General features: G+C 43.1%; 1 protein-coding gene across 2 annotated transcripts; it reads right to left on the bottom strand.

The window, feature by feature from the left end:
• Positions 1-2028: 2028 nt before the first annotated feature.
• LOC119217775 (uncharacterized) lies at positions 2029-6955 on the bottom strand. Of its 2 annotated transcripts, none has more exons than XM_062561936.1 (10): positions 6754-6955; positions 5666-5945; positions 5212-5259; positions 4976-5020; positions 4659-4837; positions 4431-4527; positions 3890-4237; positions 3575-3719; positions 3144-3271; positions 2029-2888 (listed from the first exon to the last, which is right to left on the bottom strand). In XM_062561936.1, the coding sequence occupies exons 2-7, from the start codon at positions 5936-5938 to the stop codon at positions 3971-3973; spliced, it is 909 nt and encodes a 302-aa protein (XP_062417920.1). In that variant the 5' UTR covers positions 5939-5945; positions 6754-6955; the 3' UTR covers positions 2029-2888; positions 3144-3271; positions 3575-3719; positions 3890-3970. The 2 variants fall into 2 exon arrangements, with proteins under 2 accessions (XP_062417920.1, XP_037327567.2); XM_037471670.2 differs by having other exon boundaries at positions 2030-2888; positions 6748-6955.
• Between the last annotated feature and the right edge of the window lie 19051 nt (positions 6956-26006).

The raw sequence follows: 26006 nt of genomic DNA, 5'->3' as shown, positions 1-26006 counted from the left end.
GCCTGGCACGGGAGCACCACGGCAATGATTCAGAAACTTAAACAAGTTGGAAAAATCTAATCTAAATATTTTTTGTGCCTAATATATTTAATTTGGCGGCTGTAAAGTATACATCATGCGATGTGTGTATGTTTTTTGTGTTAGTCCATTTTATTTGCTTACTTAGGGAGGTTAGGGAAGAGCAATCTGTTAGTGCAAAACATATTTAGAAAGTGCACAGTCACTTCTATTTTTCAATAAAGGTTTGGAAATGAATGTTTTTAAATGTTTTATTTTTTTATCCGATTCATCGATTAATCGAACAAATAATCGACAGATGAATCGATTATTAAAATAATCCTTAGTTGCAGCTCTAAACAACAGCAAACACACTTCCGAACCCTTTCTCAAAAGAGAAACAAAGAATATGGACATACAGGAAACAAATATAAAACCCCGGGGTATAGTCTTTCCTTCTCTCAACTCCATGTAGTCTAGAGCGCACTCTTTTGTAATATCGTTGGCGCGCTGTGGTTGGAGCTCATAAAACACTCGCTACGGTACCTCCGTGGATGGGTGCAATCCAACAGGCAGCGACCAACCTGCGTCCCGCGGCCGCACGGACACGCCCTCCGGACACAGCAACCGCGTCGTTAGCTTGGCTCCCGCTAGCGCCTGCCAGCTCCCGCTAGCCACCTCAGCTGGGCTTGCTTCGTGCGTGGACCAACCTCCAACGGGGGTGTGGAGTCCGACTCACACCCTCCGAACACGTCAGTCACAGTCCACGCTCGCAACGATCCACGCCGACCGCCCGCACAGTTCTCCGGTCTCCGATCCTGTATCGTTCTATTTTTCTCCTTCTTCTTCTTCTTCTTTTTCCCGGGTCCTTTCCCGGAAGTGTTCACTCTAAGGTCATGAACATCATGCACGTAACAGAATTACCTTTACAAATCAAATAATATTTTTAAGTCTCTCATATTAAACAGAAATTGTTTATACATTCCAACATCTTCAAATAACAATTTAGTATGAACTTTTATCTTTAACTTAGTCCTATGACAATAATAATAAAATACCACTGATATTTATCAGAGTATTACACGCACAACGTGTGCTCACACTTTGTACAACACTACACACACTTCCATCACACACCACACCAGACCAATGCTGCACACTGATGGAAATAGAGATTATTTTCATCCACACACTCAAATGAGTCAACAAGTCAACACGCAGACGCACAATGAAACAACAACATGTCCAGTGTTCATGCATCACACAAACATTGGATCTTAGTACAAAAAACAAGAAAAGAAAATGAACATCTAAAGAAAAGCTGAAAACACGGAGCAGGAAAAGCTGCACGTGAATCCGTGTTCACAACATGGTCCACAAGAGATGGACACATTTCATTGGTTACATTTGATCCTGGTTGTCTTTGATCTTCTCCTCCTCCATCTTGGTTGAACAGGTGAACTCACCTGCTGCATCTCATGCTGCTGAAACCTGATGGTCTACCATGAGGCGGCTGTGTGTGACCGTGTGTAACACACGTGTGGTGATGAGCCAGTCAGTGACATCATCAAGTACTTCTGTGTGTGATGTCCACACGTGTGTCTAGTGTTGTGCACATCACAGTGTGAGGCTGACTTTGTGCTCATAGAGGTTTGAATGTGGGCCCAGTTCTGCTCCTGGAGGCAACGCTTTGGAGAACTGGATCAAACTTTAGTGTATTTTAAGCAATAAGGGACCAGGCTGCAATTGTGGCTGTAATTCACCTGTTTATTATTATCTTTAAAAGACGTTGTGCACTCTCAAAACAGATGTGTTAAAACTAACATATCATGTGTTAATTTTTAACACATCCGTGTGTCTAGTTAAGGACAACACATCATGTGTAGCTTTTAACACAGGCAGTGTGTAAGCTCAATTAACACATGTTGTGTGTTCTATATTTCAACATAATGTGTTAAAATAACACAAAAGATGTGCTAAAATAACATTAATACTGCATCCTTAAAATGAAAATTTTCCTTGGTGAATATGCTTTAAAACACAAAGATTACAAGAAATTTAGGTCACAATTATTTTATTTCCTTAATTTCATATTTAAACATTTGACGGATGTTCAGATTTGTTTACCACAAATGACCACTGTAAACAAACATTTTATATACAAAATGCAGTTAATACATAAAAATAAATAACGTATAAAGTAAAATCTAACTAAACAAAAAATTCCAAGCATCACGTCACAGAAACTGAACCCAAATGAGCTACTTCTGAATATCTGAATTCTGAATCCAAAGCAGAGAAGATCAGGCTACACACATAAATCTGCAGGATCACTGAACAGCTGCATGCATTTTTGTGTTACAAGTTGTGGGTTTTGGTATATGTCTTGCACTTAGGTAATGCACATTTAAACAATCAATTTGTATAGGATTCTCATGGAGTTGGTTTCCACTGAAAGATGACAGCAAGTCTAATGGTCTGATGTCTGCTATATATTATAGCATTATCATCATTCCGCTTCACAACATATGCATACAAGTGATAATCAAAGTTAGAACTTACAACACTGCCTGGAGCTTTGCAATAAGTTCAACAACTTTTGATCTCTTCCTACATGAGATGGGCATGTCATAAACATACTCAAAGAAACTATAGACTGATTCGAGTTGGGCAGGATATGCCATGTTGCAAACCCAGAAAAGTTTGAACAACTTGTCAATGGCGCATGTTAAACCTTCGTCTTGAAGGGGGATGGCGACATTGTCGTTCTTTGCAATGATCACATACTGAGCTGGTGTTCTGGGGTGCCCTAAACACACAAGCTTGGGCTGGTGGACTCCCACTGCTTCCTCAGGAGATCCCTCTAGAAGGCTTGGGATGCTTGTTCCAGTCTGGGAAAGCACAAGTATATGACATTTTGAGTTTCTTATATCATAGTACACAAATGTCTGTCTAAATTCACGATATAAAACAAAATATAATCAAGTCATGTTTTACACAAAATTCAGAACATATATGTGAAAATCACAATGCTAAAATTGTAATACTGTAGCATACAGTGTACATGTAAAAGATGGATTAGCACGTGTTGATACTTGGGATTGGATAAAAATATTACCGTATAGAACCAAAGCTGCTTTTCTTACCGGTTTTAAGTCCAAGATGTACGAAAGGGCCGATTTCACACTGCATTTGGCCCATCCTTTAGCCCTTCCGGACGCGGTAGGAGGCAAATAGTGTGTGAGCATCTGAAGGGCTCTGAAGCAAAGTAACTCTAAGCAGAAAAAAAATGGGATATACTATATATGATTACTGATGCCATCTCAGACAAAGTTATCACAATAGAAAAAGATGAGCCATTGTTGTTGTAGAGGAATCAGACATTTAAATTACACTTGAACTAGACTGATTTTCTGATTTTATAATTCTTTAAATTTAAATAGTAATGTATGGTTACGAAGAAGCCCCCCGGATATCCCATAGACACTTATGATAAAATATGGCATAGTCCCTAGTGACTGCCAAATTAAAAATAAAACACGTTGACTGTATCCAATATGCATGAAACATAACTTACCATCAATTTCCTCACTAGCTGGCAAGACATGTGGGTCATTTTCAAGTGTAGCCACTTTCAGTAGTTTTGGAACAATATGTCCTTCCCATTTCCGAAGGAATAGGTCTTCCTTCCCGGGGAACATTTTTCCAAACTCTGCATCCAACTGGAAAGTAGCAGATAATACAGCAATGATATAAAAAGAGAAACAACCATTTTGAAACACAGATTAATGTATCATTAAAAGCAGTGAAAGGGTATTTATAGTAGTATTAAAAAAAATATAGTAGTCTAAGTTTAGATGTGCATCTACGATCCAATATGCTGATTACTTACCAAGTATGGCATGTCCACAAAGCAAGGGTACTGCTGAAAAACCTCAGCCACGGTTGGCGACTTGGTCGTGATCCAGAGTCTTCAATTGGTGAAGGCTTTCTCCATGCCCATTTTGATAGATGCAATGTTCTCAGGAGAGGGTCTCATCCTTTTAGTAGAGGTTATCCACTCCTTGATTGACTCTTCTTCCCCATCTGCAATCACCTGCAGTGTTATACTAACTCCAGAGGTATTACTAGACCTCCCGCGCTTGCGATAGCGTCGCTGATCATCATGGAGGGTTCTTCGTAGGTTTCTCAGCTTCAATTCGATGAACCCACAGTGAGACACCGGGTCATAAAAGTGCTCCTGAATGAAGTTAAATAAAAAGGGAAATTTCAAATCCCAAATTCTGTTGCATCAAAAACATTTGAGTCACTCTCTAAAACCAAGGTGTGCAATACTTATCTCTATAACAGTGGCCTTATAACTAGGTTGCCAAAAGGTTTGAGTAAATATAATGCAAACAGTATTTTGCTGTAAGACATTTGTTTATACTTACAAATCCTTCATTCTCTTCTTGTATCTTGATCTTTAGTGATGGGAAGACTGTTATTAGGCTTTTAGCCAAAATCTCTTTGTCAGCACTTGAAGGATAACTGAAAGAAAATAGTGGAATTAAGGCCTGAAAAAATAGAAAACTATACAAGGCTTTTATAGAGAACACATATTTTTGTTTCATTGCATTCATAATCTCCAGGAAAAAGGGAAAAACGTTAAATGAACTCACAATCCCCTTCGCTCCACCAGATCACTGACACTTATCCTCACAACAAGTTTTCTGGAGGTCACAGAGAGTGTCCCGGATTGTTCATATTCGGCAAGTACACTTGGGGCCTTACTCTCAATGAGTGCTGTCAGACTGGCGGCATTAAATCCATGCGCACCATCAATTTGTCCTTGACTATTCTGTGAAGGCAAATAACAAAGAAAGAATTCAATTTTACATGCAATGGTCCTAAACATCTGACACAAACCAAACGTCCCCCCATGCTGGATTGAACAACAATAGGTCACTAAATATTTTACCATGGTATCAGCACATACCAGTTGACTGCTTGGATGACTTGTACAGGAACTCAAGTGCTCAGCCTTTAAAAAGGAAAAGATGTCACCACTTAAACAAGAGCACCCCCTGACCCTATGGTGCAGAATAGATCCAACTTCCATGAGCAAGATGAATTATTCAACAGTTAAATTATTATTTAATGGAAAACCATTTGCACTAACATCATTCCAATATTTATCAATACTAGTACCTATGCAACTATCAAGAACCATACCTCCAATTGACCACATGAATCAGATGCATCTGTACCCGGTGGTTCAGCCTTCAAAAGAAAATGTCATTAATTGATCAGAAACAATATACAATCACTAAGATGATAGAGTTCCATTATGAATCAGATTCTCCCCTCACAGCTGTATAATAGTACGGCACTTATACATTACATCTTCCAACAATCTTCCAATATTACAACTTGATCTCTGTGAAAATAACTATTTGTATATTAAATGTCTGCTGAGACATCAGCATCCAAGGCCTCATTATGTATTTTTTCATTTTAACTTTTTACAGGCTACAACTATTTCTCAGTAATGGTGGAGAAAACAATGCTTATCTACTGGGTTAGTTCCTTGGTAGACAAAATAGTCCATAAGATACAGAACAACAAATAGCTAACAGTTGGCTAGTAATTGACAGTTTTCACAAGACTATTAAATATACGTACATACCAACTGTTTCCCAGGTTGTTTTGGCTTGATTGACTTGAACAAAATGTGATATTTGTCAAAATTTCCGACATTGCCATTGATGTCCGCGTCAATGTATTCATTAAAATCTATGTTAAATTTTAGAATTCTATCACATTCTGCATTGCAAGTCAATGAGCTTTTGCAGGCATCACGAATGTCTGCAATAGAGGTCAGCTGAAGCATCTTTTTGCAGATCTCGGTCCCATCTAGGAACACTGTTGCAAGTGTCTTGGGAGCCTCACTCCCTTCCATTTGAATGCTGTAAAAGAAAAAAATGGCTGATGGTGAATTTTTGGATTAAATATGAACAAATTGCCCCTTGGCTTCAATTTGGAAACTGACAGAAATAGTATTTTTAACATGTGAGATATACCAGTGTTTCTCCTACCATTACAATCAATAGGCGCACACCTATCCCGCTCCCCATGTTGAAAAAGTCAGAAAAACCCTCCCCCACCCTCGGCCCAACGGCCCAACTAACGTTAGCTATGCAATATTCATTTTCCCGCCTTTAGCACTTGACTGCTAACTTAATTATTTTGAAAACATAACACTAACCCGCATAACAGTGTATACATGAATATATATTGCGGTCTACCACAAACATTGCTTTTGTTAATTTAACCGTTTCAGTAACTGAATATATGTCGGCTACAATACTAATCTATTAGTGGGTTAGCATTAGCAGCACTTAACGTTAGCTCGATGTCAAATTTTGTTTAACAATCAGGGGTGGCGGGCGGGCGGTCCAGCAGCCTTTGACCCTCGACAGCATCTATCACGCTAACGTTGACTGCATCAGACAAGATGTAGACCCATATAATAACATGACTTCAGCTCAGTCCATATTTCACAGGTAACAAAAACACAGGACACTAGCTTACGTTCGCTAGTAATGAAACGCCAGTACGGAGATAGCAGTAACAAGATATTGACGTCTCTAAAGTTATTTAATGATATCTTACATTAGTTAAAATAACTTGTCGAGTCATTACCGTTTTCCATTTTCGAAAATGCTCTCTACATTTCAACAGCATTAATCGTATTGATAACTAACTTACCGTTACCTGTCTTCGTTTTTCCTTGCCTCAGCAACTCAACGCCAAAGGAACGTAGGTCTTCTTTAGAAGTTAGCGGGAGTTGACTTATAGCCGCATTACCGCCACCCGTTGGACTGGAGTGTGTTGTGTTTTTTTTAAATAATGACGCAAGGCAGTGGGAGCGCAGCGTGAAACTCAATTGAACAATTACTTAACACATGATGTATTAGTGACGATTCAACACAACATGTGTTGAATTTGTACTAACACAAGAAGTGTGTATGATTTTAACACATCCTTTCTGAGAGTGTGTGTAAAGTGCAACCTGTGAAATCAAATCACAACTTGTGCAGATGTGTGGGAGCCGTCTCATGATTATTAAACACAAGTTATCAGTAAAGTGGCTCCAATAAACCGGCTTTCCACTACAGAACTTCTCATAACAAGTTGCAGCCTCTCAATTCATCATCAGTGTTGAGTTCTGATGTGTTTAGTTCATCAGTTTGTGTACTTTTCAACGCTTCAATGCTTCCAGCTGCATTCCAGCTGTGATGTCCAGGTGGTGAACAGGTGAACAAACTGAACCTGAACTCCCTGCTTGGTAACAACAACAGAATGTAAATAGGGGCTGTAGATGATGGTGGTAAAGGGTTATGTTGGCTCTGTATGCGCGCTACGAGACACCGGACTCCAGGAAGTGCATGTGTGTAGTTGGGTTCAGGGGTTCAGTGTGCGCTTCTCCCACCGAGTGGAGTTGTGTAGCCTGTAAAACACCAGTGTGCTTGGATTTAAAGTGAGGACTCCTCACTCCTTTGAACACGGGCCAAAGGAAAAGCCAACTTGGAAGAGATGTTGCTTCTAGTGGTGGATTTAGGATCCAAAGGTTCTATGGTGGACGACTGTGTGAATGTGGGATGTAGTGTCTGGGTCAGTGAGGGACTCACACTTGGTTCATGAGACAAACTGATGAGGTGAAGAAGCTGTTTCTATGGGGGGACGTCTTGGTCCTGATGGACAGAGGAAGGGGTTAAAAAAAAGCTCAATTAATCTGAATATATTTGACACACGTGAACTTCCTCCTTTGAACATATGCAAACATCTAGTGTGGAACCTACGCTGTGTTTTATAGATGAGACCTGTGGACCAATCAGAGCTCTCTATCTTCATGGACACACCCTCTTTGTTTAGTGTGTGATGTCTTTAATGTGTCTCTCTTATCTTCTGTCTTCTCTCCAGACTCCATCAGGCTGGTGGGTGGGTCTGGTCTGTGCTCAGGCAGACTGGAGGTGAGGTCTAACCAGTCTAACCAGTGGTCCTCAGTGTGTGAAGAGGACTTTGACCAGCAGGGTGCAGAGGTGGTCTGTAGGGAGCTTGGCTGTGGGGCTCCTTCAGTCCTCCAGGGGGCGCTCTATGGAGAAGTGGAGGCTCCAATGTGGACCAAAGGGTTCCAGTGTGGAGGCCATGAGTCTGCTCTCCTGGACTGTAGAAGCTCAGGCTCAGAGAGAAACACCTGCTCACCTGGTAAAGCTGTTGGACTCACCTGCTCAGGTAGAAGAGGAGCTGCAGCTTTGATCTGCTTCATTTCTGTTCTACTGAAACTCACTTTGTTCTTCTACTGACGACTCTCTTGTTTAGGTTCAGTACCTGTGAGGTTGGTGGGAGGAGCCAGTCGCTGTGAAGGAACCCTGGAGGTGAAACATCAAGGAGAATGGAGACCAGTAGATTACCATGGATGGAACCTGAAGGCAGCAGATGTTCTCTGTAGAGATCTGGACTGTGGCTCTGCTGTTTCTATCAGAGATAGAAAGGAGTCCTCATGGAGATCTGTGTGGTGGATTCACTCTGTCTGTGTTCATTCTGGATCTGCTCTGAGGGAGTGTATAAGGTCAGATTCCTCTTTCTCCATCCTGGATCTCACCTGCTCAGGTAAGTCCATCAGTGACATCATCTATGTGTCATGTACTTCCTGTGTGTTGGTCCAGTCCCTCCCTCACTACACACTGTGAATCTATCACCTCTCTGAGGAGGCTCTCTCCCTTCATGAGCCTTCACCTGTCCCTTCCTCATCCAGTGGACCTTCAGGTTCCACGTGGTCTGCTTTCTAACAGGACGTTCTGCATGTTTACCTCTACTGGCTCAGCACCTGGTGATGCTGAAGTGGAGACATGTTTCTTCATCAGGGTCAAGGCCCATCTTCTGAGGTGTGGATAGTTGTGTTCCATCAGTCAGTCCCATAACTCTTCATTCATACCAGAGAGAATCTCTTTCTATTCCACCTTGTGACCTATGAAACAAAGCCAAGAGGAGGAGGAGATCACCTGGACTGAGACTCTGACCCATGTGATCCAACATTTAGAGACTCAGAAGGTGAACTGAAGCCAGACTGTAGGAGTTAAATGTGAGAGGCGTTATTACAGGTACAATGATGCCTCCCACATGTTTAATATAACTCCATATCACAAGTTACTTACATATTCTCTATAATAAACATTTAAACCAGCAGGGTTATTTGTACCTGTGAAACATCACTATGAGCACATTTCAATAGTTAATTATTTATTCATTTATTTTGCAGGGACTGTGCACACTAATCAACAGGTGTACTGTAAGTTAGTCAGAGGCTCATTTACATCTGCTGTCCTCAGCCAGATGTTTTTAAGGCCTCCTAAAATAAAATGAATATTAAAACACAAGACACAATGTACAAACAAAACCATCCCACAGGTAAAGAAGTAGGACAATAGAGTAGAGCAACCATAAGAGGCTGCAGCCTGCAGGCAGAACACACACACACCTACAGGGGAAGCACACACACAGTGAACCACTGAAGCACATGACACACACACACAGACAAAGAACAACACAAATGCACAAATTGCAGAATGCAGCAGGACAGACAGCACACCTGATCCTGAAGATCACGTGAAGGTCTGGTACGTGTTGCAGCGTTCCACCAGTGGGCCGCCTTCACACAGAATGACCTCTTGACCTGTGTGAAATAACACCATCTCCTCTTGAAGCAGATCTACTGAGTCTGCTGCTCTGACTGCTTTGTGGAATCAAATCACCATTTTAAACCAGACACACATCAGTGGATCTAATGAGCTTCTCCCAACTCAGGACACAGTGTTTGGGGAGAAGATGGCAGTGATGGTGACTTGTGTTTTTAGGGCCTGTTTATGGACACTGTGAGGACATTTTAATGTTGTGCTGCTGGCTTGTGCCCAACTGGTTAAGAAGGTGAGATGGGGGCAATCATTGCATTAAAAGACTATTTTACAGCCCTCATATCCACATAAATGTCCAATATAATTATCATATAATAAGGTTATATATGTTGAGATGAACGTAGTTTGTTGTGTGTTGAGGAAAGACTCAAAAGCCCCACTAAACTCCACACTTTGAATTCTTCTGGATGAAATGTCCTGTTTTCATCCACGTCCTGGTTGTGTGTCCTCACGCCGTCCTGTGTGCGTCCCAGCTGGGTGGCCATGTTAACTTTGTTAGTTCTTGAGTGAGCAGAGAACTGGTGACAGATTCAGAGACGTCTTGAATAGAGAAACTGGTCGTAGTGACCCTTTGGCCTGTCAGAAAGTAAGGTCCCTGTCGCTGGTGGGAAGTTCGTTTTGACGCATGAAATAATCCTGGAGACGTCTCCAATAGTCTTTGATTGTCCTTTATTTTGATCTCCAAACAGACACCTCAGTTTTGTGAAAGTCCACCTTTCCTTCACATAAATGAAATGAATACAACACTCCTGACACCATGAAGGGATCCGAACACATTCTTCACGTGTCTCTTCTACGCTGACTGTTCCACGCTCACCTTCCACCTTCCACACTCTCACTCACAGAACTATTGGCCTCCAAAGCACCAACACCTGTGGCAGGTAATCCTTCTGATTATATGCACCTTGTAATTGAAACATAGCTCCGCCCCCTTAAGTGGTGGGAGTGTTAACTTATAAATATAAAAACGGAAGCCGAATATAGTTTAATATTATTTATTACAAATGGGTCTAATCCGACGCCACACACACACATTGCAGGCTCCGAGCGCCCCGAGTCACCCTGTGAAACACACCGCGGTCAAACCCGCTTAACACGGCACAGCACACCTGTGTATAAGGCCAACCCCCCTCCCCCCCCCAGTTCACACCATAGGGCAGGGTTTGCCCGGAGCACTGCATGAAGTGTACCTTGAAATGTGGGGAAAGTGATCAGAAAACAAACAAAAACTTAAAGTGGTTAGTCCGCTCTGTCTAAAACAAAATACAATGGACCAGGAGCGGACTAACCGCTGAAAACAAAAAAACAAAACTAACAAAAGGACAGCAAGTAGCGGGATAATAACTGAAACACACTTACCAACAACAAACTTTAATTCATACTTTAATTTAATTTAAAAACCCAACATACCTACTGCATCAAACTCTCACACCCATTCGTTCCCTCTTTGCCCGGATCGGTGCCTCTCCTCCCGATCCTGTCATGCAAACTCCATTAAAACCTTTTCATCCATTAATACATATGAACGAACAAATATATTTACAAAGAGAGAATGGAGCTTTCTCACCACTACTGGGGGCCCAACCATACCGTGGGGGCCCACCAGGAAACTGGCACTTCATGGCAAAGTGCCACTTCCCCTTTTATAGGTGCACCACCTTGACCCCACAGCGCCCCCCCCCCCATGGTGCCACCTGCTACAGGAGGTTAACAATCAAACAACAACAAAAGCCTAGTTTATACTTCTGTGTTTTTAGAGAAACACAAGGACTCGCACACAGAGCCCCTTGCTGCCTTTTCACCCCTCTTGCTGCTTTCCTGCATCGACACATTTTTATAAACTTGCATCAAAAGCTTTGCGAGCCTCACGCAGCTCGCAAGGCTGTGATTGGTCTGCTAGCTGCATCCTTTCAGGAGGCTCACATTTCTGGTTTCATAGAATCATTCCATTATTAAAACTAAGATTTTTTTTGAGAGAATGAATCAGTTTGAAGAGTTTTTGTCTGAAGAAATCCGTAAATATGAACACTGATACAACCCGTCATTGGGGGACTGTAAGGACGTGATGATGGCCTCCGATTCATGGAGGGACATCTCTGCACACGTCGGTTTGCCGGTTGATGGGTGAACAAAGTTGGAGGAAAATACGGAACAAATATGTCCATGAAAGAAAAGCCATGAAAAGCAGTCTGATAAATAAATAAACAAACCAACGAGTTCCACACAAAGACGTCACTCTGTAGGTCGTCTCCAACAAAACACGTGACTCCACCTGGTGGTCTGGAGGTGAATTGCTTTGCAACACGTTCAAACCTTTTAGAATCATGAAGTGAAACGAGTCCATCGACACAAGAAGCAGAAGCAGAAGCAGGTTCCAGCCTTCCAGTGGTTGACCTTCATCTACTGGTCCAGGATCAAGTTGACCAACACTGGAGCTTTGAGTTAAAGCCTCCACTGAGGTGATGAAGTATGAATACAAAGCTGTAAGAATTACAACTTCCTTAAAATAACACAACTTCCATTGAAGGGCCTCACATTGTATATCCTAAGTGACGTGACATTGGTAACCGATGTCGTGTTGTTAAAGTCACATGAGACTTTAGAACAAACTGCTCTTATTATAACGTTAGCTCCGTCATGCTGCCTCCCCCCCCCTCCCCATACAGCCCCTCACCTGACCCCCCTGGGACCAGGATTCAGTGGGTAGATCCCCACTTAGCAACAGATGTCTTTAATGTGTCTCTCTCATCTTCTGTCTTCTCTCCAGACTCCATCAGGCTGGTGGGTGGGTCTGGTCTGTGCTCAGGCAGACTGGAGGTGAGGTCTAACCAGTCTAACCCGTGGTCCTCAGTGTGTGAAGAGGACTTTGACCAGCAGGGTGCAGAGGTGGTCTGTAGGGAGCTTGGCTGTGGGGCTCCTTCAGTCCTCCAGGGGGCGCTCTATGGAGAAGTGGAGGCTCCAATGTGGACCAAAGGGTTCCAGTGTGGAGGCCATGAATCTGCTCTCCTGGACTGTAGAAGCTCAGGCTCAGAGAGAAACACCTGCTCACCTGGTAAAGCTGTTGGACTCACCTGCTCAGGTAGAAGAGGAGCTGCAGCTTTGATCTGCTTCATTTCTGTTCTACTGAAACTCACTTTGTTCTTCTACTGACGACTCTCTTGTTTCTGTTCAGAACCTGTGAGGTTGGTGGGAGGAGCCAGTCGCTGTGAAGGAACCCTGGAGGTGAATCAAGGAGAATGGAGACCAGTATATCACTATGGAATAAACCTAAAGGGAGCAGATGTTCTCTGTAGAGATCTGGACTGTGGCTCTGCTGTTTCTATCAGAGACAGAGAGGAGTCCTCACAGAGATCTGTGTGGTGGATTCACTATGTCTGTATTCAGTCTGGATCTGCTGTGAGGGAGTGTATAACATCAACTTCCTCTTCCTCCATCGTGGATCTCACCTGCTCAGGTGAGTCCATCAGTGACATCATCTATGTACTGTCTGTCTGTGACATCACTTCCTTATTGAGGGTCCGTCTCTTTTAATGAAGGGTAAACATGACCTGGCTTCATCTCTCTGTTACAGACCTGCTTCTTCAGCCAATCATCTCTGTGTCCTCCTCCATGTACGGGGTCTCCGAGGCCCAGCAGCAGGGGGCTCAGGTGCTCAGGGGCTCCACCTTCACCATCTGCTGCTCCATCCAGCCACAGTACCCAGAAGGCTCCTTCCAGCTCTCCTTCCTCTCCTTCAACTCAGCACACAACTACACCAAGCCAGCTGTCAATCACTCTGCCCACTTCCTGTTTCCTGCTGCAGAGCCCGCCCACCAAGGAAGCTACAGATGTGTTTATGACCTCTATGTTTTTTCTCATAACTTCTCCTCTGAGAGCCGTGTGCTCTCTGTCTCTGTGGAAGGTAAGCTGACTGTTTACATGCAGCTTAGTGGAAGATGATTGGTCCACACGGACTGAAGATGATCAGCTGACCACAGAGTCCATGCCTGTTGTTTCTGGAAGGACTTTGTGACTCCTGTCATTGTGTTACACATGTCAAAGAGAAACCAAACCAAAACAACATCTATAAAGGGTCAGCTAACAATATGCTGTAAGACAGAGCAGGTTTGGTTACCATGGTAACTGTGGTCCTCTTGGAACTGAAGCTAACATAAGTTTATGGTCTCAATCTCTAGTTTCAAGTCTTCTTCTACACAACATGATGTTTACGTAGTAATTTATGGTCCATTTAGAGTCAAACAGACCATAAAGCAGGTGATGCTTTAGGGCGGGGCAACACACTGATTGACAGGTCTCTAATAGACCATAAAGCAGGGGATGCTTTAGGGCGGGGCTACATGCTGATTGACAGGTCTCTAATAGACCATAAAGCAGGGGATGCTTTAGGGCGGGGCTACACACTGATTGACAGGTCTCTAATAGACCATAAAGCAGGTGATGCTTTAGGGCGGGGCTACACACTGATTGACAGGTCTCTAATAGACCATAAAGCAGGTGATGCTTTAGGGCGGGGCTACACACTGATTGACAGGTCTCTAATAGACCATAAAGCAGGTGATGCTTTAGGGCGGGGCTACACACTGATTGACAGGTCTCTAATAGACCATAAAGCAGGTGATGCTTTAGGGCGGGGCTACACACTGATTGACAGGTCTCTAATAGACCATAAAGCAGGTGATGCTTTAGGGCGGGGCTACACACTGATTGACAGGTCTCTAATAGACCATAAAGCAGGGGATGCTTTAGGGCGGGGCTACATGCTGATTGACAGGTCTCTAATAGACCATAAAGCAGGGGATGCTTTAGGGTGGGGCTACACACTGATTGACAGGTCTCTAATAGACCATAAAGCAGGTGATGCTTTAGGGCGGGGCTACACACTGATTGACAGGTCTCTAATAGACCATAAAGCAGGTGATGCTTTAGGGCGGGGCTACACACTGATTGACAGGTCTCTAATGGACCATAAAGCAGGTGATGCTTTAGGGCGGGGCTACACACTGATTGACAGGTCTCTAATAGACCATAAAGCAGGTGATGCTTTAGGGCGGGGCTACACACTGATTGACAGGTCTCTAATAGACCATAAAGCTGGTGATGCTTTAGGGCGGGGCTACACACTGATTGACAGGTCTCTAATAGACCATAAAGAAGAGGATGCTTTAGGGCGGGGCTACACACTGATTGACAGGTCTCTAATAGACCATAAAGCAGAAGATGCTTTAGGGCGGGGCTACACACTGATTGACAGGTCTCTAATACACCATTGAGCAGGGGATGCTTTAGGGCGGGGCTACACACTGATTGACAGGTCTCTAATACACCATAAAGCAGGTGATGCTTTAGGGCGGGGCTACACACTGATTGACAGGTCTCTAATAGACCATAAAGCAGATTAACAGTTCAATCAGTGAATATGAAGTAAACACAGAGTAATACAGTGTTTGGTTCCATGGGAGCTGGTGGACTCATGGTGTCATGTGATCACTCTCCATGTGTGTGAGCAGATCCAACACCTCTCATCATCAAAGCGGTCCTCCTGCCTCTGATGCTGCTGGTGGTGAACGTTGGCCTTTACTTCTACTGTAAGGTACGGACACACGTCTGTTGGACCACATGAAGCTCTGTGACTAGTCAACTGAAGACAGGTGCTGTCATGTCTCTCCAGACCACCAGGGGGCGGAAGCTGGGCAGACGGGAGGACTTTGAGCTGGATCATCATCACCTGGGTGTTCCTGCAGCTGAAGAAGAAGGAGCTCAGGGAGCAGAGTAGCTCCTCCAAGGAGCTCCTCTCACATCCAGATGGATTTGTAACACACAACCAGCATCAGCTCACTTTCATACGCATGAAGGCTGGAATATGATGTGACTTTATTAGAGCCTGTGTTTCTTCCTCTCTCTTCATACCTTCTGACTTCCTGTCTGTGGCTCTCAGCTCAAAGCCCATTGGTTCCTGCTCTAAAACACCTCACAGGTATAAAGTTGAATAAAGTAGACCTGAGATCAGGTTTAGCAGAGTCCAAGCAGCCTTAGAAACCAAAGACTATGAGGAACAATGTGAATGTGATGCATTAAATCAGACAGACATGAACCATTGACATCCATCTTCTACCTTCTGTACAATGAAAGTCAATGATGAGAACCTGCTGGTGTCGTCAACAGATGTGATGACATCATCACTTCACCTACTGGGTCACATGACTCATTGATCCAGATTCATACAGCTGGACTACATTTAAATGAAAGATGATCATAATAATAAATATAAGAACAACAGCGCATCATAAAACTCTTACTTTAGTGAAACACTTTCACTAATTTCACTTATTGTTCCACTGCAGGATTTTACTTATTGTTTTTAATGCTTTTACAATCATTTGTGTTATTTTATATATATTTTTTTAATATTTTGTGTTAAGAATCTTGAAAGAGGATTTTGCTTAAATCTTAAATTCTTCATGTTTGATTGAGGAAATTACCTTTTGCTTTTTTATGATTAATATTCATAAATATACTTCATTTTGTACTTTTGTTTTTTACTTTTCTTTCTAATTACAGGGTTTCACTTAAAGCTTGAGCAGTTCAATCATTTTAGAAAAAAGGATATTTTATTAGAATTTTGTTTATTATTCTTTATAAATTTACTTTAGTAATCAATGAATATACAATTTGTTTTAAGATGAAGAATTTTGCCTTTTCCAAAAGAACATTGTCATTGTGGAATTTTCCTTTTATATTTTAAGGATTTTACTTAATTTACAAGAATATTACTTAAATTTGTACTTTGCGATTCACCTAAATTTGTCTTAAAGTAATGTAGACATGTTGCATAATAAAAGATTTGACTTAAATCCCAAGTATTGTGTTTATTTCTGTCAGTAATGACATTTTAATTGATAATATTTGGTTCTTAAGGGTCTTTCTCCTGAATAAGAATGTTGTAATTAATCAAACTAAACACACTTGTGTTCCACAGATACTTTTAGTACTAGTTCCACTCTAACAAAGCACTTTAAGAGTTGTCTGAATGAGGAAAAGAGGACAACTTGTGACCTTTAATCACCAAAAGCACACGTGAGCATCATGAGAAGGACTTTTCCCTCACATGTGCACACGTGTGTTCTAACACGCAACAAGCATCAGTTTTCATGTGTCATCACACAAAGAGATGAAATGATGAAGATCACTTTGATAAATGTGTCTGTGTCACCTGCTGTGTTCAAGGAAACAAAACCAGTTTAATAAAGTATGAGACGAGAGAACGAGAAGCTTTATGGTGATGATCACACATTCTGCTAATAATTAACACATTTATTCTGTGGCAAGTTCATTTCCTGCTTAGTAAGAGACACTCAAGTGTGAATGTGACTTTGTTAAATAATTCAAAATAATAAGGTAGCAAGTCTGAATTATGTTATAATTTGTTGGGTACTTTTAATAAAAAACACTATTTTAAAAACCACTGTAACCCATTTAGTTCTTTTCCCCTCCTGTGACCTCTGACCTCGATCTCCCCACGATGACACGTGGTTAACGAGGGCTGAAATGATGACTGACGGACACACGGATGTTCCCATGATGCATCTCACTCGTTCATCTCTCCAGTAAACTGGTGTTTGTACAATATTTCCTCCTGACTTTAGAGCGACAGAGTGAGTCACATCCAGCATTCGTAGCTGTAGCTGCTGAACATGATGCGTCATGTGAAGGTTCCTTTTACATCATTGTGTCCGTGGGTTTTCCTCCTCATCAGGAAGCAGGAAGTGTTTCACCACTGAAGCACTTCCTGGAAACCAGTAGTTTTACTGGCCATTTCAATGCCATCATCTGGCTCCTAGCAAAGGTCACATGTCACGTGACCCTGTGATTCCATCGCTGTGTCTCTACACCAGAGGTCACTGACTGGTGGACCGGGGTCCGGATCCGGACCCTGAAGATAAGACCTTGTGGACTCATTGGTTCCCAGTTTAAACTACTCTCTAGTTCTTGTCTCACTGGTTGACTTCATCTATGTGACTGGTGGTGAGGACCCACACGTCCTCACGGGGACTCTGAGTAACACACAGAACACACTGCACATCTGATGCTTCACTTCACACACATTTATTGGAGCAACAACACTCAAATAAAGCAAGTTCTTAACTCGTCCCAAACCTTCTGCAGCCCTCAGTGTCACAACGAGTCCTGTCTCCATGTCTGTAGAGGCCCCAACACATTTCCATGGATGTGTTAAGACACTACAGGGCGAACGGGGGGACATGTCCACTGTCCAGTGAGTGTCTTTAAGTCATCTTTAATCCGAGCTCTGCATATAATCACCAAGCTCCATTTCCTTGCATTTCATCACATGTTGTGGTTACAGTATGAGACGCCACCTGGATGCAGACACGTTGACTGGCTGCTTCCCATCATCACCTGTTCCCATTAGCAGGCACTTACTCACGTGCAGGTTCATGGTCATGTGCCCCCCTGTGTTCATGTGGAGGAACTGCATGTCCCAATTCACCCGGTGTTTCCCTCAAGAGGAACAAAACCAGCAAAACCTGCATCATGGTTCCAACAACATCTCCTCAACCTTTGCTCCTCACCCTCTCTGTCTGAGGGCCTCCTGCTGGCTTCTCCTCTCCCTCCATCAGACTGTGACTCATCTACATGTATGACTATAGACACATCCCTACCTACACAATACCCTAGAAAGGACTAGAACATGAGGACATGTGTCAGCGCTCGTCATTAGCACACACCTACACACACATGTATCATCACACAACCCCCCCCCCCCACTGCAGATGTTCTCTTGTTACAGCATCACGGTCCAATGAGTCCTCTCTGAGGCCTTACCGCTCAGTGCTCTTTGCCACCAGGTAACTTAAGGGCCCCCCCACTGGGCTCCTGTCAGAGGCCCCTCACTGGACACACACACACGAGTAGATGAGCCCCCTCCTGTGGAGACGTCTGTAGCGTTTACTCAACAACACGTCGTCCCACAAAGCGTCCAGTCAGTCCTCACCGTTTAAATGTAGACGTCCATCCAACCTGCAACCTGCCGCCTCAATGAACGCACCGAGCACCATTCATCAGCAGGACTCACTTCTACTGGGGGGGGGCAATATTGTTACTTCACACAAACACTCTGTACAAACACAAAGTCCACCCTCCTTTGGTCCAGTGCCGTACAGAGAGAACTTGCTGCTGTTTTGCCATTTTATATTTTGTAGTCTTGTGTTTTCTTTGGTTTACTCTCTGCTGTTTTCCTCAGTTGTTTTGTTTGTTGTGTTCAACTTGCTTGGTTTTTAGAATCTTAACCCTGTTTTAGTGATTTGCAAGAAACAAGAAAGTACAATTTCATCAAATATGCAGACACACGCAAAAATAAATGTGGAAATGTAGAACAGAAACGTAGAAATAAATATATGATACAGACCTATAAATAAATAAATGAAGAAATGTAGGAGAACTGAAATGTTGAAATAAATTAATGGTATGTATTTGTTTATGACCTGTTTTATTATCAACTTTGATTAATTTATTCATATATTTATCTTCACATTTATTTATTTACACATTAATTAATACATTTATTCATTTATGTACACATTTATTTATTCCTGTATTTATTTATACATTATGTATTTATACTTAAGTCATTTTTTGTCCTCCATACAAAACTGAACAGCCAAAGCAACCGTTTGCTGGCTAAGACAACATTTTGTGTGCTGACAAAACTTTCCGTTTAAAACGGGTATTTATGAATTTCTGTTCAGCTAATTACACAAATGCACGTTAAGTTACCTTAATTAACACATGGTTGGATGATTGGTTAATAATTAGTAGTGAAAACGCTGAAAAGGACGAGCTCAAGCACAAGATTACAGGAGTTTACAAAAGGCTTTTCCTGTGAATGACCCCCCCCCCCCTATTAACGCTCCTAAAAGATGACAAGTCTAGACACAGTTTCCTAGTTTGTGCAGTATTTAGTTTCAATAAAAATATTGTTAAAAATTATGCTGAATTGTTTTCAGGTGATTTATTGGTGTTAAACTAAAATTGACGTCTTACTTGATGGATTCTAAAAGTTATCATTGCCCTTTAACAGAGTCTGGTAAAGGACACTAACATCAGTGATGTCATACATATATGAGTGTTGTCATGATTTACTCAGTTCTACTTGAAAATTATTTAGGAGCTGAGAATTACACACTCAGCAATAGAAAAGTTTATATAATAGCAAGTTTATAGTCTAACGTTAGCTTACTAACAGCTTAGCAAGCAAACTTGGCCATCAACAATAGCTTTTTAAATCACTTAAAACTACTGCAGCAAAGTAAACCATGTGTACGATTTATCAAGTTTCCTATTCAAGATTAAATTTAACAAACGATGAATACAAGCAGGATGAAACGTTCTTACCTTGGCAGCTCCTGATCCAAAATGGAGTGTTCTTGTGTCACTGCAGAACAGGGCTATTCATGTGGCGGCCCGCGGGCCACATCCGGCCCGAAGGCAACCTCAGAGTGGCCCAGCCCGTAGTTCCGCAATAGACAGTACAAAAGGGAAAATAGGATCCCGCCAGCGATATTTTCACTCCACTATGGCCACGCCAAGACCCGCCCTTCAATAGCATTCACACACTACGATTGGCCAGGTGTCCGTGTACAGGTCCCATCCCCTGACTGCTTCGTAGGGCGGGGCTTGGCGTGGCCATAGTGGGATTGGTTATTCTGCGTCCCGCCAAAACTACCAACATGTAAACAATGCAGAGCGTGCTGTGCCGGCAGTAGCCTACATTACTATCAATATGTCTTTCTCAACACTGAAACGTAAAATCCGTCGGTTTAACCCTGCCTGGACTGACAAATACTTGTTTATTTTACCGCCACATCCAAATGCCAAACCGATGTGTTTAATTTGTAATGAGTGCGTTGCAGTACTTGAAGATTACAATCTGCGGCGGCACCACGCTGAAAAACACCAGACTTTCCGCACCAGTTTTCTCGAGGGATCTCAAGAGAGGGCTGCAAAAGTGCAGAGTTTGATTGCATCTTACAACCGGAGCAGTGTTACTATGGTACGGTCATTTACAGCCCAAGAGCTACCGCAGCATCCCTTCGTGTTTCCTGGATATTGGCAAAAAAGAAAAGGCCATTCACAGACTCTGAAACCGTGAAGGACTGTATGCTGGCCAGCGTGGATCAGGTGATAAATGACGATAAAATGAAAACGAGCGTGGCATCTGCTATAACAAACATACCCCTGTCAGATACTTCCAACAGTCGGAGAGTTGAAATTCTTGCTGCAGATGTGTATGAAACGATGTTAGGAGACCTTAGGAAAGCTGACACTATGTCTATAGCAGTCGATGAGTCCACAGACAAAACTGATACTGCTCAGTTGTGCATATATGTCCGTTTTTTTGACGGCAAATGCTTCCGAGAGGAGCTGCTCACCCTACTGCCGTTAGAAGGACACACAACTGGCGATATAGTCTTTGGGAAAATTTCTGCTTTTTTTAAAGACAATGGTCTGGATATGAAGTGTGTGTGCATGCTTGTGACAGATGGGGCTTTTGCATAATGACGTGAGGTGGCCGTCCAAAGGCAAAGCACTGGAGCGTTTCTGTGGTCTCAGAGAGGAGATCATAACTTTCCTCCGCAGCAGCAAGCAAAAAAAGGCAGAAACGCACTTGAGTCGTATACTGGACGACAACTTCATGGCTGATGCCTGCTTTCATACACCTGAATGATCTCAATTTGGGACTACAAGGCAGAGACAAAACTGTCATCGACCTTGTGGGACAGATGCGCGCATTCCAAGTTAAACTGGACCTTTTCGCAACTGATTTGAGCAGAATGCTCCATTTTCCGACACTCCGCAAATACATCTCATCCCCCGCAGAAATCACGGATGTGATGACAGATTTCATTGCGAGCCTGAAAAAGAACTTTGCTGGTCGATTGGATGGACTTGTTCTGCCCACAGAGGTGGCCGTTTTTGCCAGAGACCCGTTCACTGTTGCAATAGAAGGGGACTTATCCGCCCGGGCAAAGGACGTGGTTCCTTCCAGTGACGAGGGCAAATTCACACTCGAACTTGTTGACATGCAGTCATCGGTAACCATGACACAGCAGCTTTGCACTAACGGGCCCGCAATGTTTTGGACAGATGTCAACGTACATCAGTTCCCTAACATTAAGAAAGTAGCGATCGTCATCCTCAGTATGTTTGGATCAACATACACATGTGAGTCAGGTTTTTCACACATGAACTCCATAAAAAGCAACTGTCGTTGCTCCCTGATTGACGGACTGTCCATCAATGCCTCCGGATTTGCATTGACAACTTACGAGCCTAAAGTCACTGCTCTCGTTCAAAACAAAAAATGTCACTTCTCCCACTAAGTCAGCAGAGTAAATGTAGCCTACATCAATATAATGTGGGATGTGTAAAATATGTTCCCTCAGTGTGCAGCTTGTGTAGTTAGTTAAAGTTGTGAATACTGTTGTTAGGATATTCCTTATCCACCCGAGTTGGTTGACTAGAAGAATCCACTACAGGAGATTAGTTAAAAAGTTTAACATTTATTTAGAAGAGAAAAAGTTGTACATGAGCAATTCTCCGCAGATATATCTGGAGACAATGAAATACGCATCGCAAGCAAATCCCTTCCAAAGTCCGCCTGCCTTCTGACTCTGACCTGTTTTAATCCCTCTGGTGCCCTTGAACGTTGGTTCAACCCAGTTCATCCTTCTGTAACAAACGCCTTCCCCGAACAATGAGTGTCTGGTACTCTCTCCTGCAGCCTTCGGCCTTGCCCTGAAAATGGGTTCAAACTGGCTCTCCCTTCGGTCGCAGGTGTTTTATCTCAGATAATATTTTATCTTCATTTATTCCTGTGCTCTCTCTTCCACCACTTCACATTGTCTGCCTTATAAGGACCGATCCGGTCACGCCATCTGTCCTACAAGCGGACATCTATTCTACAAGCTAAAAAGTAAATACAAGAAGACACACACAGAGAACCCCACATCTCACACTGTGCACTTTTTATTTTTATGCACTTTGAGATGTTCCTGCATGGGTCGAATTTGAGCAATATGTTTATTTTATTTCAAAAGGAAACGTTTTATGCTGTTATTGTGAATTGCTTACTGTGCACTTTTTAGTTTTATGCACTCAGATAGGTCAGATATGTAGCCTAGGTAGGCCTAGGCAAGAGGTGCCTAGGTCAGTTTCTTTTCTTTTGTAAGTGGAAAAAGTAGGAGCTACCTCAGATTCTGTTCAGTTAGCTCTTTTGTTTTTTATGCACCCTTTGCTGTGCAAACTGACCAAAGTCAAAAGAGAAACAATTAATAAATGTTTTTCAATAAATTTGTTTGTGTTGGTTTTAAAATTTGCTTCGCCGCTGAAATGACCCAACTAACCTTTCTCGATTTAAAAATCTGGCCCAACTGGATTTGTAATTGAATAGCCCTGCTGTAGGCTCAGCCGCTGGTGGCTGCGTGGGGTTTCCTACGCGCTTTTGCAGGGGCCACACGTCTATACAGTTGAGTCAACTGCGAAATCTGTGTTGCTCACACTATTGCAGTTGAATTTATAAGTGGATCACCACTCAACTTTTTAGTTGAACTGACTTAGGGAAATTGAATGAACAAAAACCTCTTTTTTTTTTACAGTGTAGGATCTGCAGCCTTCCGGTCCGGCGTTCCTCTAATTAGTCTAAGTCCCTTGCATGCATGATTATATTTAATACTCTACAAATCCCCCTTTTCACACCTACTAGGTGAGACCTACTCATCGAGGAGGAATTCTACAGCGGACACGCTGCTTGTACTGGGGGGGCGGGCGTTTCTCCTTGGAGGGGGCAGTAACGTTAAAGCATCGGAGGCGTCTTAGCTCGCCTCCATTGGGGGTGAAGGCTCCTTCTCTTGTAACATTGGAAACTGGAGGGAACAGCGCGGCTGATCTCTTCAAAGGGATCACAACCAGACTCAGTCCAAGCCTCGCATGAGGAACCTGACCTGCGACCTGTGACTACCCGCCCACAAAGAGAGCGGCGTCCGCCAAGGATGCTGACATATGAGGAAGTGGGCAAGCCGTCTGTGGTGGGAGCATAAACATAAACACTTCAGTCAGGTCACACCTTGTGGCGCCCCTGGACTGTAAGGGACGTTAAAGTACAAGGGTGAATGAAGATGCACCCATGCACACACAAAAGAACTCAACGACACAAGAATAAGGAAAACAAATGTGTTTTTCAATGTGTAGATGTTCAATGTGTTGTTGAATGTGTAGTCCACTAAGTGCCTTGGTGCCCTAAAGGGAACAGAGAGTTTTAAGTTTACAGGCCGAGCATTTTGATGTAAATGTCAGGAACTGGAGAACGATAGATGGAAATAATAGAGGATTTGTGAATGATGATAATTTGGGCCTTGCTGCCTCTGAGGCTGGCATAAGAGCGGTGATGACTTCACCTCCATTTAAAAGGGAAAATGTTGTGCACATTTTAATTTTGAGAGGTAGAGTGTTGCGCCATCAGCGCAAGATTATTGCCTGAAAGGGAAAAACATGCATCAAGTGTTGAAAAGCGTTGAGGATCAGTGCACCAGTTCCACCACTAGGCGGCAGCAGCGCGCTACAAACGGCGGTGGCTACATCCAAGCTAGCTCCTGCGGAACCGGCTTAATCCGGTTCTCAGAACAACCGACAGTTGGCACTGTTGCGCTGATGTGTGTTTTCATGTTTTACAGGAACCTTCAATGAACAAATAAAGCAAGTGAGGAATGAACCGAGGTCCAGTCGAGGTGACAGAGTGGCTTTGTTTGAGCGTTTGTGTGAAAAGCACGTTGAAGAAGGTGTTCCAGAAGGAGCCACGGGAACCAGCAGGTACCCACAGGTCCTACGACATCTACACTGATGGAGGTCACGTGCTCAGGCGTAACCGGCGTCACCTCCTGTAGACGTGTGAACGTGACGCAGACCGGGTACTTCCACCAAACAACCACCAGATGGAGCCTGAGGAAACTGAGCATCGATCCGTACAGCAAGACCCTGCAGGTTCAAAACAACCACGTGACTGCACTCCCACTAGATCAGGCCGCACAGTGAGGCCTAGAGACATATTGCACTTGTGATGCCCAACAGAAGAAGAACTGGAGGAGATGTTTATGAGAAATAAACATGTTTATGTTTGAAATACTTTAACTGATAATTGTCTATATGCAAATCATCAGAAATGTTTACTATCCCTTTTGGCGAGTCCGTATTTTAAGGGGCATTTGGGCGCCCTGGTCTCAGCATGGATGCCGTCTCCCCCTCACATGCAGCCTCCTCCTCCCCGACTCCTGTCCATCACATGGTGTGTTGTGGGACCTGCTTGTTGTGGGTCTTGCTGCGGATCGGCATGTGTTTGCCTCCCAATCCCCTCGTAACATTTGAAGTTTAGCGGCACGTAACGAGCCGTTTTCTGGAAAGCCAAACTCTTTGGTCCAGTACGGGAGACACTGCACGTGTTTCCCCGTGTTTCTGCTGCATCTTTTACACAACTGGACCCGAGGGGTCCGTGTGTTTTGCGGCCCCATCTTTTAGTGGCGTGGACCCAACCGGTGATCTTATTACAACACAGTCGTCACCGTAAGGCGTAGTTTCTTTAAACAAGAACAACTTTGCAAAAACCCCGACTCAAAATGCGTTTAGATGTCACCACGGTGTCAGTTACTTTAGTAGAATTCACATACTGCTCAATAACAACCGTCTTATTTTACCTGCGTAGTCGAGCGACCTGCGTCACCATCTCGGGGGATTTGTTCTGTGTGAAATCTTTATCGCACACAATCCGATCTACTTTCACATGAAATGACGCATTGGAAATATCCCAGAATCATGTACAACACTGAAAATAAAAATACCCAAATGCTAAAATTAATCGTCTCCCCCAAACTATAAAAACCACTTGATCAGTCATCCGTCTCCGTTATGGTACTTTTTACCCTTTTTCATAATTGGAATTTCAGTGTGTAGACATAAATGATTTTTCTGTGGACACATGTGACGTCAATCAGGACTCCTTTGGTTTCCTTTGTCTCTTGTAAGGAGACATGAGGCAGGATCTTCAGCTGGTGATCCTGGAAAAGGCCTCTTCCTCCGTCCCAAGAGCCTGATGGACGGTCAGCGCGTCCTGTTTGTGACCCAAATTGTTGTGGAATGTTTCAATAAAACTAGTTTGGGAGAAGAGAAGGATTTGTTTCTAGTCTTGATGAACGATCAAAGGCCTAA

Source organism: Pungitius pungitius, chromosome 4 (genome assembly GCF_949316345.1).
Source record: "Pungitius pungitius chromosome 4, fPunPun2.1, whole genome shotgun sequence".
NCBI lineage: Eukaryota > Metazoa > Chordata > Actinopteri > Perciformes > Gasterosteidae > Pungitius > Pungitius pungitius.
The sequence above is the reverse complement of the archived record's forward strand: the minus strand, read 5'-3'. Positions and strand labels throughout refer to the sequence as shown.

Excerpts from the sequence above, each read along its gene's own strand:
- LOC119217775 (XM_062561936.1), bottom strand. The coding sequence starts at position 5,938 with ATGGAAGGGAGTGAGGCTCCCAAGACACTTGCAACAGTGTTCCTAGAT. Across the intron at positions 5,021-5,211 it reads ATTCATGTGGTCAATTGGAG|GCTGAGCACTTGAGTTCCTG; the intron begins GTATGGTTCTTG and ends TCCTTTTTAAAG. Across the intron at positions 4,838-4,975 it reads GTCATCCAAGCAGTCAACTG|AATAGTCAAGGACAAATTGA; the intron begins GTATGTGCTGAT and ends TTGCCTTCACAG.